The following is a 15,234-nucleotide window of genomic DNA, read 5'->3' on the forward strand; positions in this document are numbered from 1 at the left end:
GTCAGTGTTAAGTATTACAAAAATATAATATAAAGTATTAAAATGATTATAGTTTTTATTTAAAAAATCATATATTTTAATTATTTTTTTACAATAGAAAAACTTGATCATATTAACAATTATTTATTTTTCTTTGAGAAATAACAACATGCATTCCATTAATATAACCTACAGGTCCTGTGAATCTATTGTTACTGTACAACCCCTGGTAAAAATGATCAATCGATGAATCACCGCACTTAGAGGATGCTCACCTGGCATTTTTTCTTCATAGCAAATAAACACAAATAAACAGATATGACAAAACAATTTTTGTTTAATAGCTGGAGCCAAAATGTTCAGCTATTAAACAAAAATTGTGGTTAGCACGTTCGCCTCACATCTCCAGGGTCCGAGGTTCGATTCCCGACTGCGGGGGTTTCCTCTGGGTACTCCGGTTTCCTCCCCCAGTCCAAAGACATGCATGGTAGGCTGATTGGCATGTCTAAAGTGTCCGTAGTGTATGAATGGGTGTGTGAGTGTGTATGTGATTGTGCCCTGTGATGGACTTGGCATCCTGTCCAGGGTGTACCCTGCCCTGTGCCCGATGTTCCCTGGGATAGGCTCCAGGTTCCCCCGTGACCCTGAAGAAGGAGTAAGCGGTAGAAGATGGATGGATATTTTGTTCCAGATCAAGTAGAGGAAAGAATTATGGAATCACCTTGTAATTTGCATTTGTGAAACAAATACAAGCACAAGTCTGTAAATGCAAATTAGTCTGCAGTTTAAAGAGAGTGCTTACAGACCTAAACCTTGGACTTTTTGAAAGGAAACCTGGCCCCAACAAGAGAGTTCTCAGATGAAAAAATGGAAAGGATTTAAAAGAAGCCAAGTGAATATCCTCTAAGTGTGGTGATTCCATCATTTTTGCCAGTGGTTGTAGAAATGATGGCTTGTTAGAAAGAGCACATTGATATAAATCAATGATTGAAATGACAGCCGACTCAGAGCTGTTACAGTCTACTGTCAGAGCTGCTGTTATAGAAAATGAATCAACCCCTTTTGATCAGTCAGACTCGAGAATACAAGAATGCTTTGTAATTTATCACAATATCAAAGTATTGCTTAAATGTGTTGCATAGTTTAAAAAGTCCTGTGCTTTTAAGAGTTATTTTGGTTTAGCCCATTCTGAACATTTATATCCATCTCTATTTTCTCTTAAGAAAAACAGACAGGTGCACTCTGGGGGAAATTATCTTAATGTATCTCTCGTCATTTAGCAGAAGACATGCAGTATGTTTGTAGAACAGCTCTTGGGGCATTTTTCCCCCCCTTTGCTCCCTGTGCTAAAGTGTAGATAAATAAAATGGTGCACATTTTGCCCTCTCACTCTAGCAGTCTATGAAAAATGCATGGCAGTGAACACGTCTCTTGCTTTCCCTCCCCAGGCCCTATGGTAGGCCAGACTCTGATGTGAAATTTGCTCACAAAATGTCAGGCAGGTCCAGAGAGGCAGATGCTGTCAGGATGATCTCAGTGACCTACCGCAAATAGCATGTATGTATGTGTGTTTTGGTGTGTGTGTGTGTGTGTGTGTGTGTGTGTGTGTCTGTGTGTGTATGTGTGTGTATGTGTGTGTATGTGTGTGTATGTGTGTGTATGTGTGTGTATGTGTATATGCCGGAGAGGGAGACTCATATGGACAGTGAAAATATAGTATGATAGATAACCACATCTGCCATCTGATCTCCTCAGACTGAACTCGCTCAGCCCTGGGCACTGGAATGTAAATTGGGGTTTATGCATATGTATATGTGCATAAAGTATGTCTGTGAAGGGTCTGACAGATGAAATTCCCCAGAAATGTCACTTTGGGTTCTGAGGTCCTCCTATGCAAGAAAATGGCAAAATCACAGATGTTACAATGATATGATGCAATGTAGCTCCAATAGGTTTCAGTATTCATTTATTATTAGTTCTGTTTAGAGACTTGAATCAGAGCATCAATCCTGTGAAGGAGACATGGCTTCTACACTTCAGAATCTGTGAGAGAGGTGTAGTCCCTGTGCTTCATTTACATTTAAGGAGGCATGGCCTCTGTGCTTCAGTCCCAGTGAAGGAGGTGTAATCTTGCCTTTTAGACTCTAAAAATATTACACGGGCATAGCACAATTAGTAAATATATGGAATACAAAACCTTTTTGTGAAAAACAAAAATTTGTTATTAGGCAATAACATACTATTAACTTTGTTTTGGAGCTGTAGAATCTGATAAATTCTGACAAACGTGATGCTTTATTACTGACTATTGAGTTACGCTCCAGAGACTGAATGTGTATCATTTGACTGTTTTGGCAGGTGAGCATCTGCGAGTATGTCCTCAAGGCTATACCTGTTGCACAAGTGCCATGGAGGAGACGCTGTCCAACCTGAGCCGCAGAGAGTTCGAGGGCTTGGTGAGAGAGGCGGGACGCTCCATTCAGGCTTCCCTAAATGCCCAGTACAGGAGCTTTGACAGTGAGTAGCACACAATGTAATTTGACCCCCCCCCCCCCCCCCCCCCCCTAAAAAGCTGGGATATGTGAAAAAAAATAATTATACAGTGCTGTAATGTAAATGTGACAAAATAAGTAACACACACACAATACACACTGGCTCTGAGAACCAACTGGGGGCAGCAGAGAGGCTGAGGAGGTATGAGAGGGCTCTGGACTGACACTGATCTTTATATATTCTATAACCAAAGCTTTCATCTGTTTTAGCTTAGTGTTTTTATGCTTAGCACCTGGTTAAATGAACAGTAAAAGGTAAAATGTGAGCACTTTGAAGCACACACTCTCCCCTGCTTTGCATCACACTAAGTGCAGATTAAAGTGGGGACGGAAATGTTTCTTCTCTCTCCCACCATGTGGCTTTTCATGGTCTTCTCCAACAGTGACCCATTAAAATGTGATCAGCTATGATAGACTGACCGTATCGTATCCGGCTGTAATGATCAGAAACCTAGCAGGAGCCTTTATGGTGAGGAGCTTTCATGTTGCAGAAAGCCAGGCTCTCTGTAATATTATGTATATTTTATACATGCATGTACTTTAATGGGTGATTATAGTCTGTTGGGGAGGCAGTGTTCTGTTCTGGGTTATTGAGTGAACACTACACCCTACCAAATCTAAACAAACTGTAGCTAGCTAGTTAAATCTTGTGATTTGCGATTATATTTTTCCAATAATGGATGATTTCTCATCATAACCTTCTTATTCTATGTTCACACTAGTGAATAACAAACTTTTATATGTACACACCACTGCAACAGTGGGAAACAACTCAGAAGTTTCATGTGAGTTGAGATTTTCTTAACTTTATGTAAATTAGGTTTGATGCTATAAAGTGACAACTCCAAACGACTGGCTTGAATGATTCCTCAGACCAATTGGATGGTGCATATGGTATGACATTTTTTTACTTTCCCGACTTACAACTTTAGCTCCTTTCTGCACTTTGTTCCTATGTACTGCTTGACTCGGGGAAGAAAATGGAAGAAGATTATAACAGTGGTTTCATCTTATAATGTCATATATGACATCTTATTAAGTGTGTATAAAGATGTTACAAAAAAAATAAAAATATTAGAAGGAAATAGCAAATATTGTTGGTGCCTCTGGAGAAAGTTTGTAGCTAGTACAATGCAATTCAATATTATTTGCAGTGCTTTTAACAATGGACATTGTCACAAAGTAGCTTTGTGACACCACCTGCCTAATATTCTGTAGGTCTCCCTTGTGCCTGGACTTAACAAGATCGCTGAAGGTGTGCTGTGGTATCTGGCACCAAGACATTAGCAGCAGATCCTTTAAGTCCTATAAGTAACGAGGCGGGCCCTCGATGCATCGGACTTGTTTGTCCAGCACAATCCACAGATGCTCTATCAGATTAAGATCTGGGGAATTTGGAGGCCAAGTCAACACCTTGAACTCATTGTCATGTTCCTCAAACCATTCCTGAACAATTGTTGCAATATGGCAGGCTGCATTATCCCGCTGAAAGGATAGGGAATACTGTTGCCTTGAAGAGGAGTACTTGGTCTGCAACAATGTTTAGGTAGGTGGTACGTGTTAAAGTAACATCCACATGAATGCCAGGAGCCAAGATTTCCCAGCAGAACATTGCTCAGAGCATCACACTCCTCCGCCAGCTTGAATGCAGGGTTAGCTTGGTCTGACCAGCTAACAGTTGCCAAAACACAGGACAAGCTCTGTGCTAGCTGGTAAGTGCTGGTAGAAAGGAAACAGTTTCTGAATTACTACTTCTAATGTTACATTATAGACAAGATATTTTAAGAAAATATAAACACTAAGGCAATTAGAATATCTTAAACATTTATTTATCTATTTAGTCAAATAATAAGGAATCTGGCAAAGATGGCCTACCAGCAGGTTTATCTGTGTAATTTAGCATATACATAATACTTTTTTTTTCATTTACCAAATTTATTTCAGCCTAAAAACTCACAGTATTTTTCAAATACCACATTACTCATCCTCCCAAAGCTAAACTACTGAAATGTTGTCTGAGTCTCAGACAGAAAACAAGTTTTTGCTTTGATCTGTTCAAAGCAAGTATGGCAGCTCGGATCCAGCGCTTGCTGTTTCTCCTGCGGGATTGTGTTTGAGCTGGAGGACAAAGTGCAAATATTTTCATCTGCTCCCAAGACACACATGTGTGTTTACCATGAACACTTTAAAAACTTTCCAAGGAGTGACAGTTTGATTTTTGAAGTATTTATGTGAGCAGTGTGAGTCAGAGAAAATATTCTATGTTATGTTTGATCAAAGATTCATACAATACACTTGAACATTTCATCATACGATTTATTTGAAGACTGTCAACAGAAGCCATTTAAAACACATGCATAAACATTACCCTGAACTGTTTATTATTCAGTTATTCATCTTACTACTCTGGAATGTATGTAGTTATATGTGTGAGCAATGTACGTCTGGACCAGCCGACATCTCCTGGGGAGTTTTAGAGATTTATTAACATTTGTTTATACCACAGCTTGTTGAATTCTTGAGTCTGATTTCATCAGAGGTTCTTAGTTAGTTTTCTGTAGCAGCAGGTCTGATAATAGTGCAAGCTACAAATCACAGCATTATATGAATGCACTTATTCTAATACATTATGGTTTCTATAGTAACAACTCATTCACAGGGACTTGCATGGCAGATGATCTACATAATCTACGTAATAAACATATATTTTTTAAAGTTGTTATTTAATCAATATGTATTCAACCTAGAGGTGTAATGATTAGACGATTTTGGTTTTGGATATTAGCAGATTTTGGATATTAGCAGACACAAGTTCTGATGGCTCCTTTTCGAAAAAAGCACCAGATGGAGCCCTTAAAATGATCTGAAACCTCCAGAGATCAGATTAGCTGAATTTCAAGTCAGCCTGCTTCTTCAGCTAACTTCATTTCAGTGCAACACATTACAAATCTCCAGAGAAATGTGGACTGAATAAAAAAGATGTCCTGAGAATTTGATTTAATACAATCTCAGAGCTCTGTAAATTGAATTGACCCTGAGCCTGGTGACCTTGGGGTTCTGTCTGAAGTGCTCGCTGACTCCATTTTCTAACTTCTTTTAAACAGCGTACTTTCTGGAATGCCTGGACAGGTCTGAGAGCTGGATGGAGGAATCATTTGTTAAGGCTCTGGGATCTCTATACGGACCCAATGCTGTGGTTTTCCGTGACCTCTATGTTGATTTGCGCCGATATTACCGTGGCACGTCGCTGAATATAGAGGAGGCGTTGGATGAGTTCTGGATGCGCCTTCTGGAGCGCCTGCTGAAGGCCTCCGAGCCGTCCCTTGTCTCTGATGATTTCCTTGAGTGTGCGTCCAAACAGACGGAGACCCTGCATCCATTCGGGGACGCTCCACGAGAGCTCAGGGTCCGACTGGTGCGCGTGTTGGTCGCTGCTCGTGCCTTCGTGCAGGGTCTCAACGTGGCTGGAGAGGTTGTGAGGAAGGTTTCTCAGGTATGGTGGGTAATTTTTTTCCATAGATAATGATCATTCTGATGATATATTCTGTTTTGCTTTATCATGTGTTTTCAAATTACTGTCACAATTATCCTTCCAAAGACATAACACCATAAAGGCCATACCTATAGAAATGTCATAGAAACCAGAAATGTTGCTTATAACTATTGATTACTAATGGTCTGTCCTTATGAACTAGAAAGAAAATATTTATTACATGGAATGGTGATGAATTATTGTATTTTATAGAGATTACAGGTCATGCCAGAGCAAGAGCTTTTTATGATAAAGAGTCAGAATCAGGGTTTCCAGGTCTGAGTAACAAGAGCACCACAATGGACAATAAAGCAACTCCAACAGGAAAATTCAGATTCTTCCCCTAAAAGACTTTATACGGGTACGCAGCTTTTAAACCCAAATAACCCAAATCATGATTATCATTGCTAAGTGTATCAAAATGTTCATATCATTATTAAAGGAGCGGTTTGTAATATTTAGAGTCATCTGGTGCCCACAAGGTGAGTTGAAATCACAATGAAAGGGGAAACATGCAGCTGAGTGGGACGTGAAACCAAATTTCACTCTGTAAATAAATGTAAATGGAGCCTTCTGTAATCTAATTGGTCAGATGTTGATTCACTTTCTTTAACAGCAGCTCTGACAAGAGTGCTTGTTCCAGTATGAAATTATTTCTGTAGTAACTGCTTATATTTTTTGTACACATACATACATACATACATACATACAGATTTGGTGGGTTCTTCACATAAAAAAATTGTTATTATGAGCAAAGAAAAATGTATAATCCTTGATATGGTGGCATTTTCTATGAGGAAATTATTATTATTTTTTTACTTTTGTTGACGTTCTACAAGATTACATGGACAATAAAGTATCAAATGTTGTGAATAATGAACAAAAGTTGTAATTGTTGGTGAATTATTGTGGTATAAGAGGAATAAAAAAAACTTAATAATCAACTTTGGGATGGTAACTAATATTTTCCTATAACAGCACAACACACAGGATTTTGCTTAATATATAGTTTAATATAAATTCTCAAATAGTATAATGGCCATTTCTGCAGTCTTCAGCTCAAGCCAATCATCCTGAGCTATATTGACATGTAATTAAAAAACTATCATTAAAAACTGCACAGTTTAAACATAGGTTTAGTTGCCAAAGCAGACGAACCACTCAATAATTAGTGTTAGTGTAGATATTTAAAACTCAGGATCCATGCTACAGTATGATCTAAAAACATCATTAAAAATTAATTGGCGTCCTGGGACTACTTAGCTCGATTATCTGACAACCCACCTGGGATTAGGCGTGTTAGTTGTACAACTTTTTTTTGTCTAGATAAAAAAAGGCACTGAAATTAAAACCCTTCAAGGCGAATGCACCAATGTGCCGTGCGCCTGATAGAGCTCTCCAGGAAAAGTCCTCAAGTCCTCTTAGGCCGTCCTTCCTTCTCTGAACCAGAGCTCATAGCTCCCTTGATGAATGAGAGCAGGCCGCAATGCGACAGCTCTCTCTGCTTTAAGAGACTAGCGACAAAGCAGCCATGCCAGTCTCTAGAGATTCCGGCTGCACGATCCTCCTTCACACTGATGAGGTGGGGGTGTTTCAGCACACGATGGTGCATATGCTCTAATAATGAAGCCAACACTATTGAAGCTCTTCAACTGGCCTTCAAACCGTTTCTAATTATGAATCCTCTGCATTAGTTTTGGCGTGTGGCCATTCACAGTTACGCATCAGTTCTGTTTTTACAGCAGGCACATCATTTTATTGTCTTTTTTATGGTGAACTATATAATATGATATTACTCATTAACATGTGCTCTGCTACTCTTCATCTGTTTTCTTAACTCTGGATTTTTATCTGTCTTCTGAATATGTGCTGCTTTAGGCGTTTGCAGTTTACTGTGCTGTGACAATTGTATATTTCATTAAAAGTAAATCAGAGTGTATTGTTTGCTTTACATTTTTATCTATTCACTTGCCAGATGCATTACCTGAAGCTATTTACGACTAGCAGGTAGACACGGCAAACATATATGACAGTATTTGAAGATGATGCAAAATATTTTTTATCACAATATTTCATTTGGTTCAAAGTGAACTTGAAACATATGTATCCACGCCAGAATGTTTACATCGTGTTCTTATTAAAAAATATTTAAAAACAAACTTGTTTAACAAGAAAAGTACTAAATCATAGGTTTAAGAATTCTGTGGAAGGAACACACCATGTTCGCAAAGAGCTGAAAGCGATAGAGGGGTGGATTTTTTTTAAAGATACATTTAAAAAACATAATGCCCTGAATGTGAGGTATAAATAAAAAGAAAATAGGAAAAAGAAAGGAAAAACATAAACTGATAACTCTGAGTTCATAAGTTGTAGTACAGTGTTGATGTTTTTCAATATGACTCCCACAATGGCATCTGGTTAGCAGTCACTGCTAAGTGTAAGTGTAAGTGGGGTCAATTCATATCAAGTGGTCCAATACAGGTTGCTTGATCATTTTTAATTTTCCAATTTTTTAAAAATGATTTCCTCTATGTATTCACATTACAAAACCACCATATATTTATTTATTTTATTTTATTTTATTTTACTTGGTTTAACTATAATGGCCATCTTCATGTCATGGCACACAACAAATTTTTGTTATACAGCTGTTTACGGTAACCTCAATATCTTGGCTCAGGATGGTCTTAGCTCCTTAGAACAAAAACTGATCTCTAGAGCACATTATATGTATAAATATGTTTCAAATTCTTGTTCCTTGTTCTTCCAATTTAAGATTGATCACAGTTCCAATTTTAGGTACAATTTATAATGGGAACGGTTGGAGTCTGTAATTTTTTTAGGGGGTGCCTAGGCAAGTATAGTGTGCATGCAGAACATTTCAGGTTTGAGACTTCTTTTTTTATGGGGGCAAGAAAGTGCAATTAAAAAAATCCTTCCATTTTTTCAGTTTAATATCTCAGGTTGGAGACCAGATATGAACAGATATGAAATTTTCACAGAAATAAGTCCTCTGTGGTAGCATTCAGCTGGAAAAATTTTGAGTTTGAGATTCCACTGGTTACATGGATAGGGCTAGTGGAAATTTTGGGAAAAGCCTACTTTATTCATGCATTTTGAGAAATGAACAGATGTAAGGCTTAGTTTTCTTATCAGGGTAACATACAACACTCTCCCCTGCCACTGAACCTGCACCAGTGTTTTGGCCAGGAAGAATGCTGCCACCTCTGCAGCAGTCCAAATGCAAGTCCCCAGCACTTCTTGTCAGGCTGCAAGATGGCTCTCTCCCAAGGGTGCTACAGGAGGCGACATGATAAAGACTGGAGCATATTGGCCGAGGTGCTGGAGGGGCGCAGACAGGTCATGAGTAGAGGTCATCCTCCACCAGGGTGTCAGCACATCCAATTCATCAGAAAATGTTGGGGCAATACAAGCGCCACACCAAGAGTTCAATCAAGGTTAGTTCCTTCAACCAGGACTGGAGAATGAGAGTCGATCTTGGCAGGAAGCTCCGGTTCCCTAGTGAGATCACCAACACAAGTTTCCAACCTAATATAGTAATGTAGTCCAGCGGCACCAAGGCAGTGCTCCTCCTCCTCATCTGTCACATGGGAAGAGGGAGTAGAAGCTGAAATACTCAGATCTTGCCACTGAGTGCAAGGAGGCTGACTGGAGAACCAACATCTACCCAATAGAAGTGGGATGCCATTTTTGGAACATCAACTGTTCACCTCCTGAGGGATATGGGAGTAACTGGTGCAACCAGCAGAAGGCCCTGAAAGACCTGGCTGAAGAAGCCAAGAAGGGCAGCATTTGGCTTTGGGTGAGGAGAAAGGAGTAGTGTTGGGGTAGTAACACCTAGACCAAGGTTTAGTTGCAGGGGGTGGCCACACTTATCACCTAAGAAAGTATCAGTGTGGAATAAAAATATATTGTACTTTCATACACACTTTGAACAAGGAATCTGACAGATATTAAAATGCTTTCACGGCTGAGTCATCAGGCGTTTCTTGAAGTCTGTAAGTGACTCGGTAGAGCTATTGAGTTTTATTTCATTAGACTCTACATTAGCTGTTACATTTACAGCTGCTATTCCTTCAGGATGCCATATAAAATTTATGACAGTCAAATGGAATGAGGTAAATATGATGCACATAAACTCAAGACAAACTTTATGACTGTGAAGAAGCTTAACAAAAACAAAGAAACAATTACAGTACAAAAATGTAATATAAGTGTGTCCTGCCTAATTAACAGATCAATGTGCTTACATGATTGTAATGATATATAGCATGTCATTAGAATGAAGATGATGATGATGCTGATAACATCGAGTGTGTGTGCGTTTGTGTTAAGGTTCCTCTGAGCCCTGAGTGTAACCGTGCCATCATGAAGCTGGTGTACTGTCCGCACTGCCGCGGTCTCAGCTCGGCCAAACCCTGTGCCAATTACTGCAAGAATGTCATGAAGGGTTGCCTGGCTAATCAGGCCGACCTGGATGCGGAGTGGCAGAATCTCATCGGTAACACACACACACACACACACACACACAGAGTATAAATTGCCCTACACTTCTGGTGCAGTTCCCAACAGCAGCTATTAACTAAAGCTCCACACATTGTGTATTGTGTTTAAATCATGAAAATGCTGCACATCTCAGTGGTTCTGCTTCATTACTGTCATTAAGGTACTGTGTATTACAGTTTTAAAACCAATTCATGTGGTTGAGACTTTATTGCATAATTGAGACAAATTTGCATCAATTTTACAGAGAAAACATGACTGACATGACAATAACCATTACATGTTTATTTGAACACTTGACTTCCTCACATTTGTATATCACTACATTAGTGTAAAGTTGATTTTTGCTTAGGCAAGACACTACAGGTGACACTGTTTTAAAAAATAATATATACTGCAAGCAATCTTTGGCAGTTGATTAGTGATATTCATACAAGTATTTTTGTATAGGAACTTATACATAAAAAATGCATTGACTATTCAAATGAGGCTTTGTGTAATTAAATATGCCTACATTTGCATGCATTTTAAAAGCAAAACCTAGGTTTTGGATTATGTTTTCATCTAACTTCTACAGAAAAGTTTGTTGGAAAATTGTTTATACCATGCACTATAAAAATGATCAATCTTGTTTTTCAAGTCATTTTTAAGTAAACATAAATTCAACAATTTATCAACTTTTTGAGAAAAAGATTCTAAATGCCCGACAGAAAATGACTGATTTTGACAAAAACCAGCTTAAAAATAAATATGATTTCATGTTTCCACTCTAGTTAGTGTGGTTTATAAGGTTATAAAATAATTAAACACGTATATCATAAAGACCCATAGTGTGCTTTTTATATCAGGAAACAAGATTTTTAGAGATATATGACATGAAGTGCTTGTGAAGTGAGTGGAGCTTACAGAATTCATCACGTTTGCTAACTTTCAGATAATGCTGTGGTTGTGAATGGACAGAAATAGTCCAATAAACATATTACTGCTAAGTTTTGACATTATTACTGCAGTTTAAGTATAGACATGTTATAGAAATGTCATAAAAATCTGAAAAATGATTAGCACTATTAGCCTAATTAGGCAATGGTGGCTCAGTTGTTAAGGCGCTGGGTCACTGATCAGAAGGTTGGGAGCTCCACCCACAACAATAACAAGCTGCCACTGTTGGGCCATTGAGCAAGGCCCTTAACCGTATCATGGCAGACCCTGCGCTCTGACCCAAGCTTCCTAACAAGCTGGGACATATTAAAAAACGAATTTCACTGTGCTGTAATGTATATGTCACAAATAAAGCTTTCTTCTTCTTCTTTTTCTAATTAGACCAAAGTAGTCACTGCATAGCATAACTTTCCCCAGTATCTACTAATCTGTTGTGTATATTTTAAAGTGAACTCACAAGCTCTGAATATTGTCTTGTATTATTATCTTTAATGGTTTTCCACTGTGTGGAAACTGTGTATTACTGTATCTGCTACACCTCACTTAAACCTAACCAGCCTATTTTAGTTCTTAAAATGCATTTTGTGTGAAGAATACATATAAAGTACAAGTGAAATGTCCTGAGAGTGAAAACGTTTTCCTCAATAAAAACAAAAACCAAGACCTTTGTAAGCAAATGTATGAATCTGCCAGTCTGTAGACAAGTTATACACAACCCCTTGTACAGTAAAAAAACAACTCTTTTTCTCTGTCCCTGCTAAGATACTATGCTGCAGGTGGCTGCAAGCTTCGGCTCTGAGCCCAGCATGGACGTGGTGCTACAGAGTATCCCTGTGCGCATCTCCGAGGCTGTGCTGCACATGCAGGAGAACATGGCGATCTACACCAATAAGGTCAACAATTCACATATTTGTGGCTTGCTAAAAACGTTATCTGATGTCTTGCAGTCGGTTTGAACATATGTGTGTGTGTGTATGTCAGGTTTTCCAGGCATGTGGAGGGCGTGGAGAGGAAGGCACCCAGAGCTCAGTGTCTGATGAGCCCAAAAAGAAGGGAAAGAGTGTAACAGCACTGGAGTACAAAGCCAGCCCCACAGCGGTTGTCAGACTGGAAGTGCAGGTGAGTGTGTGTCTTGTGGAACACGATTACTCTTGTATCTGTCAATATCCTGACACCAGTGTGTGTATGTGTGTGTGGTCTGCAGGTTTCTGATGTATCTAGTAAACTGAAGGAGATGCAGCTGTACTGGATTCAGCTCCCCTCGGCTCTGTGCGACAGTAAAGCAGCATCCGGTTCTGCTAGCGATGACGACTGTTGGAACGGCATGGCCAAAGCACGGTATGATGCATTTATTTCTTCTTAGTGCTGGGGGGTGATCTGGAACCATTCCATGATTTTCCACCACAAGTGAGCCAGGTCTTGATCCCCACCAGGAGATCTCCACAGCCATGCATTCTAGTAATATAATGCAACCGTGTGCTTCAGTGATGATCAGACAACTGTTATATATTCATGTTTATTTGATGAAGTACTATGTTAACCAGTTATCCAGGTAACATTACTTTATAATACTGTATTAGCTCCTGCATGTGTGGATTTTGCACATTCTCCTCATGTTTCCTCCAGGTACTTGTGTTTCCTCCCCGAGTCCAAAGACGTACTGTAGGCTGGTTGGCATTGCCCCAGTTGTTCATAGTATGTGAATAGGTGTGTGAATGTGTTTGCTATCGTGCCCTGCGATGAGTTGACCCCCACCTCCCACATTTTTTTTGAGTTTAAAAAGTGGTATAAGAGCTTTACTCATATCAGAAGATTCAACTGCTGTAGCGATTATGTTGCATTTGTTTAGTTAATTCCCATTGAAAGCACAACAGTTCAGAATCAATTCCTGCAGGCCAGTAACAGCCTCAACACAAGCTTGTCCCGTTTTACACTTCATATCAATGCATCGATTTTTCTGTAGGGTCCTTGCACTGCCACAGTACTGCCCCTTATTGACTAGACCTCAGACGTGATTAATTGCATCTGATGAGTTTGTTTGTGGATGAGACCAAATGCCATCATCAATAATCGCTTTGAAGGTGTGTGAATTACTGAATCACTGCACTCATGGATCATTGTGCATACTTTGACAAAAGTAAGAAAAATGAAAGTGTCAATACTAGGGGTGTGCAGTGTCCCACCCAAGGCCAGACAAGGACAGTGAACAGAACTGTTTCCTATGACAATGCTGAATGTTTTGGATTTATGAATGCACATTCATGGATGCTATTTATATGACTTAGGCCTGGTAGTCTCATAATTATCTTATGATCCTCATTTATTTTATGAACACAATCGAACTACTCAACAACTTAGCAAAGTAGGCAATTGTGTGTTTTTTACCCATAAAACCTAAACCATTTACACTGAGCTAAAATGGAGATTTGATAGTCGTTCAAAGGTCCACTTATCAATGCTTATGACCAAGAAATATATAATTGTTATGTTAGGATTTCTTTCTTACACATACACACTTTAAAGGGGCTTTAAATGCGCCAGTTTAATCTGTAATGTGTCTCCCTGTGATGGTTGTTGCCAGGATTAGATTATGTGATCCCCTGGGCTATGCAGGGGTGAAATTGCAGTAAAAGATGAACATTTATGTGCTCACTAGCTGCCACATTAGGTCATGTCCAGAATTTAAGGGCTTTAAGGGTGCTTTCACATACGCAGCGTTGAGTCCGTTTGAAAGGAACTCTGGAGCATTCTCCCTCATGGTTTGGTTATTTAGGCAGGTGAGAACACCGCAATCACAGTAATTCTGCAGTGTGAAACTTTCCCCACATAGATACCATGGGTAGTATTACAGATGAATCCCACGATATTTGTAGCGAGCTACTATGATGTGTGGTGATGGATTGTGTTTTTGCAGGTACCTCCCCCAGCTCATGGGAGATGGTCTGGCCAATCAGGTAAATAATCCTGAGGTGGACATTGACATCACCAAGCCTGACATGACAATACGACAGCAGATCATGCAGCTGAAGATAATTTCTAATCGCCTGAAAAATGCCCTTGATGGCAACGATGTGGATTTTCAGGACACAAGTAAGTGGCACAAGAACCATTAGGGAAAGGGACTAAATGGGGATAACAGGATGAGGGCATAATTAACTCTCAGATTAGGTTATGAATAGAAGAAAGGTGTTTTTCTTAAGTCATGTTTGCCCTCTAGCAGGTGCTATGCCTTATACAGTGAAACAAGATACTAATTCTACCATGTTCACTCGTTAGTGATTTTACATTGAAATGCCACTCAAATTTTGGCACTAATACAAGAAGTGAAATTACATTGTTTTAGGAAAATAATCCACCTCAGGGTGCACCGATGCAAAGTGGAGAGAAGTAATGACCCCAAAATGGATTATTTTCCTATAACAACACATTCCAACATGTTTTATTCCCCTTACACCACAGCTGTTTGAAGTGAATTTTAAATTTAGAATGAATGTCATGCTTTTTATAGTTACATTTAATGTTGTGGAATGTCCACAAGACAAGTTCGTTCTTGCAGTTATAGCAGCTATAAACCAGCCTCTCTTTGTTTAATAAGCCAATAAAACTCAATCAATGATTATATTTTTCATTGTTAAATATCAATACTTTTGTTTATTTTTTTGTTACAAAAAATCTGTTCATCAGTCTTACATTACATAGCTCATTCAC

At 39.0% G+C, this 15,234-nt stretch overlaps 1 protein-coding gene across 1 annotated transcript in view; it reads left to right on the forward strand.

The window, feature by feature from the left end:
- The window catches only part of gpc1a (glypican 1a), a 42,686-nt gene that overhangs the window by 26,518 nt on the left and 934 nt on the right, over positions 1-15,234 (forward strand). The window contains exons 2-8 of the mRNA XM_017478697.3: positions 2,338-2,496; positions 5,636-6,024; positions 10,420-10,585; positions 12,289-12,419; positions 12,508-12,645; positions 12,731-12,864; positions 14,441-14,616. Coding sequence (XP_017334186.1) covers positions 2,338-2,496; positions 5,636-6,024; positions 10,420-10,585; positions 12,289-12,419; positions 12,508-12,645; positions 12,731-12,864; positions 14,441-14,616 — 1,293 coding nt within the window. The remainder of the gene's footprint in view (positions 1-2,337; positions 2,497-5,635; positions 6,025-10,419; positions 10,586-12,288; positions 12,420-12,507; positions 12,646-12,730; positions 12,865-14,440; positions 14,617-15,234) is intronic.

This window comes from Ictalurus punctatus, chromosome 10 (assembly GCF_001660625.3).
Source record: "Ictalurus punctatus breed USDA103 chromosome 10, Coco_2.0, whole genome shotgun sequence".
Taxonomy (NCBI): domain Eukaryota; kingdom Metazoa; phylum Chordata; class Actinopteri; order Siluriformes; family Ictaluridae; genus Ictalurus; species Ictalurus punctatus.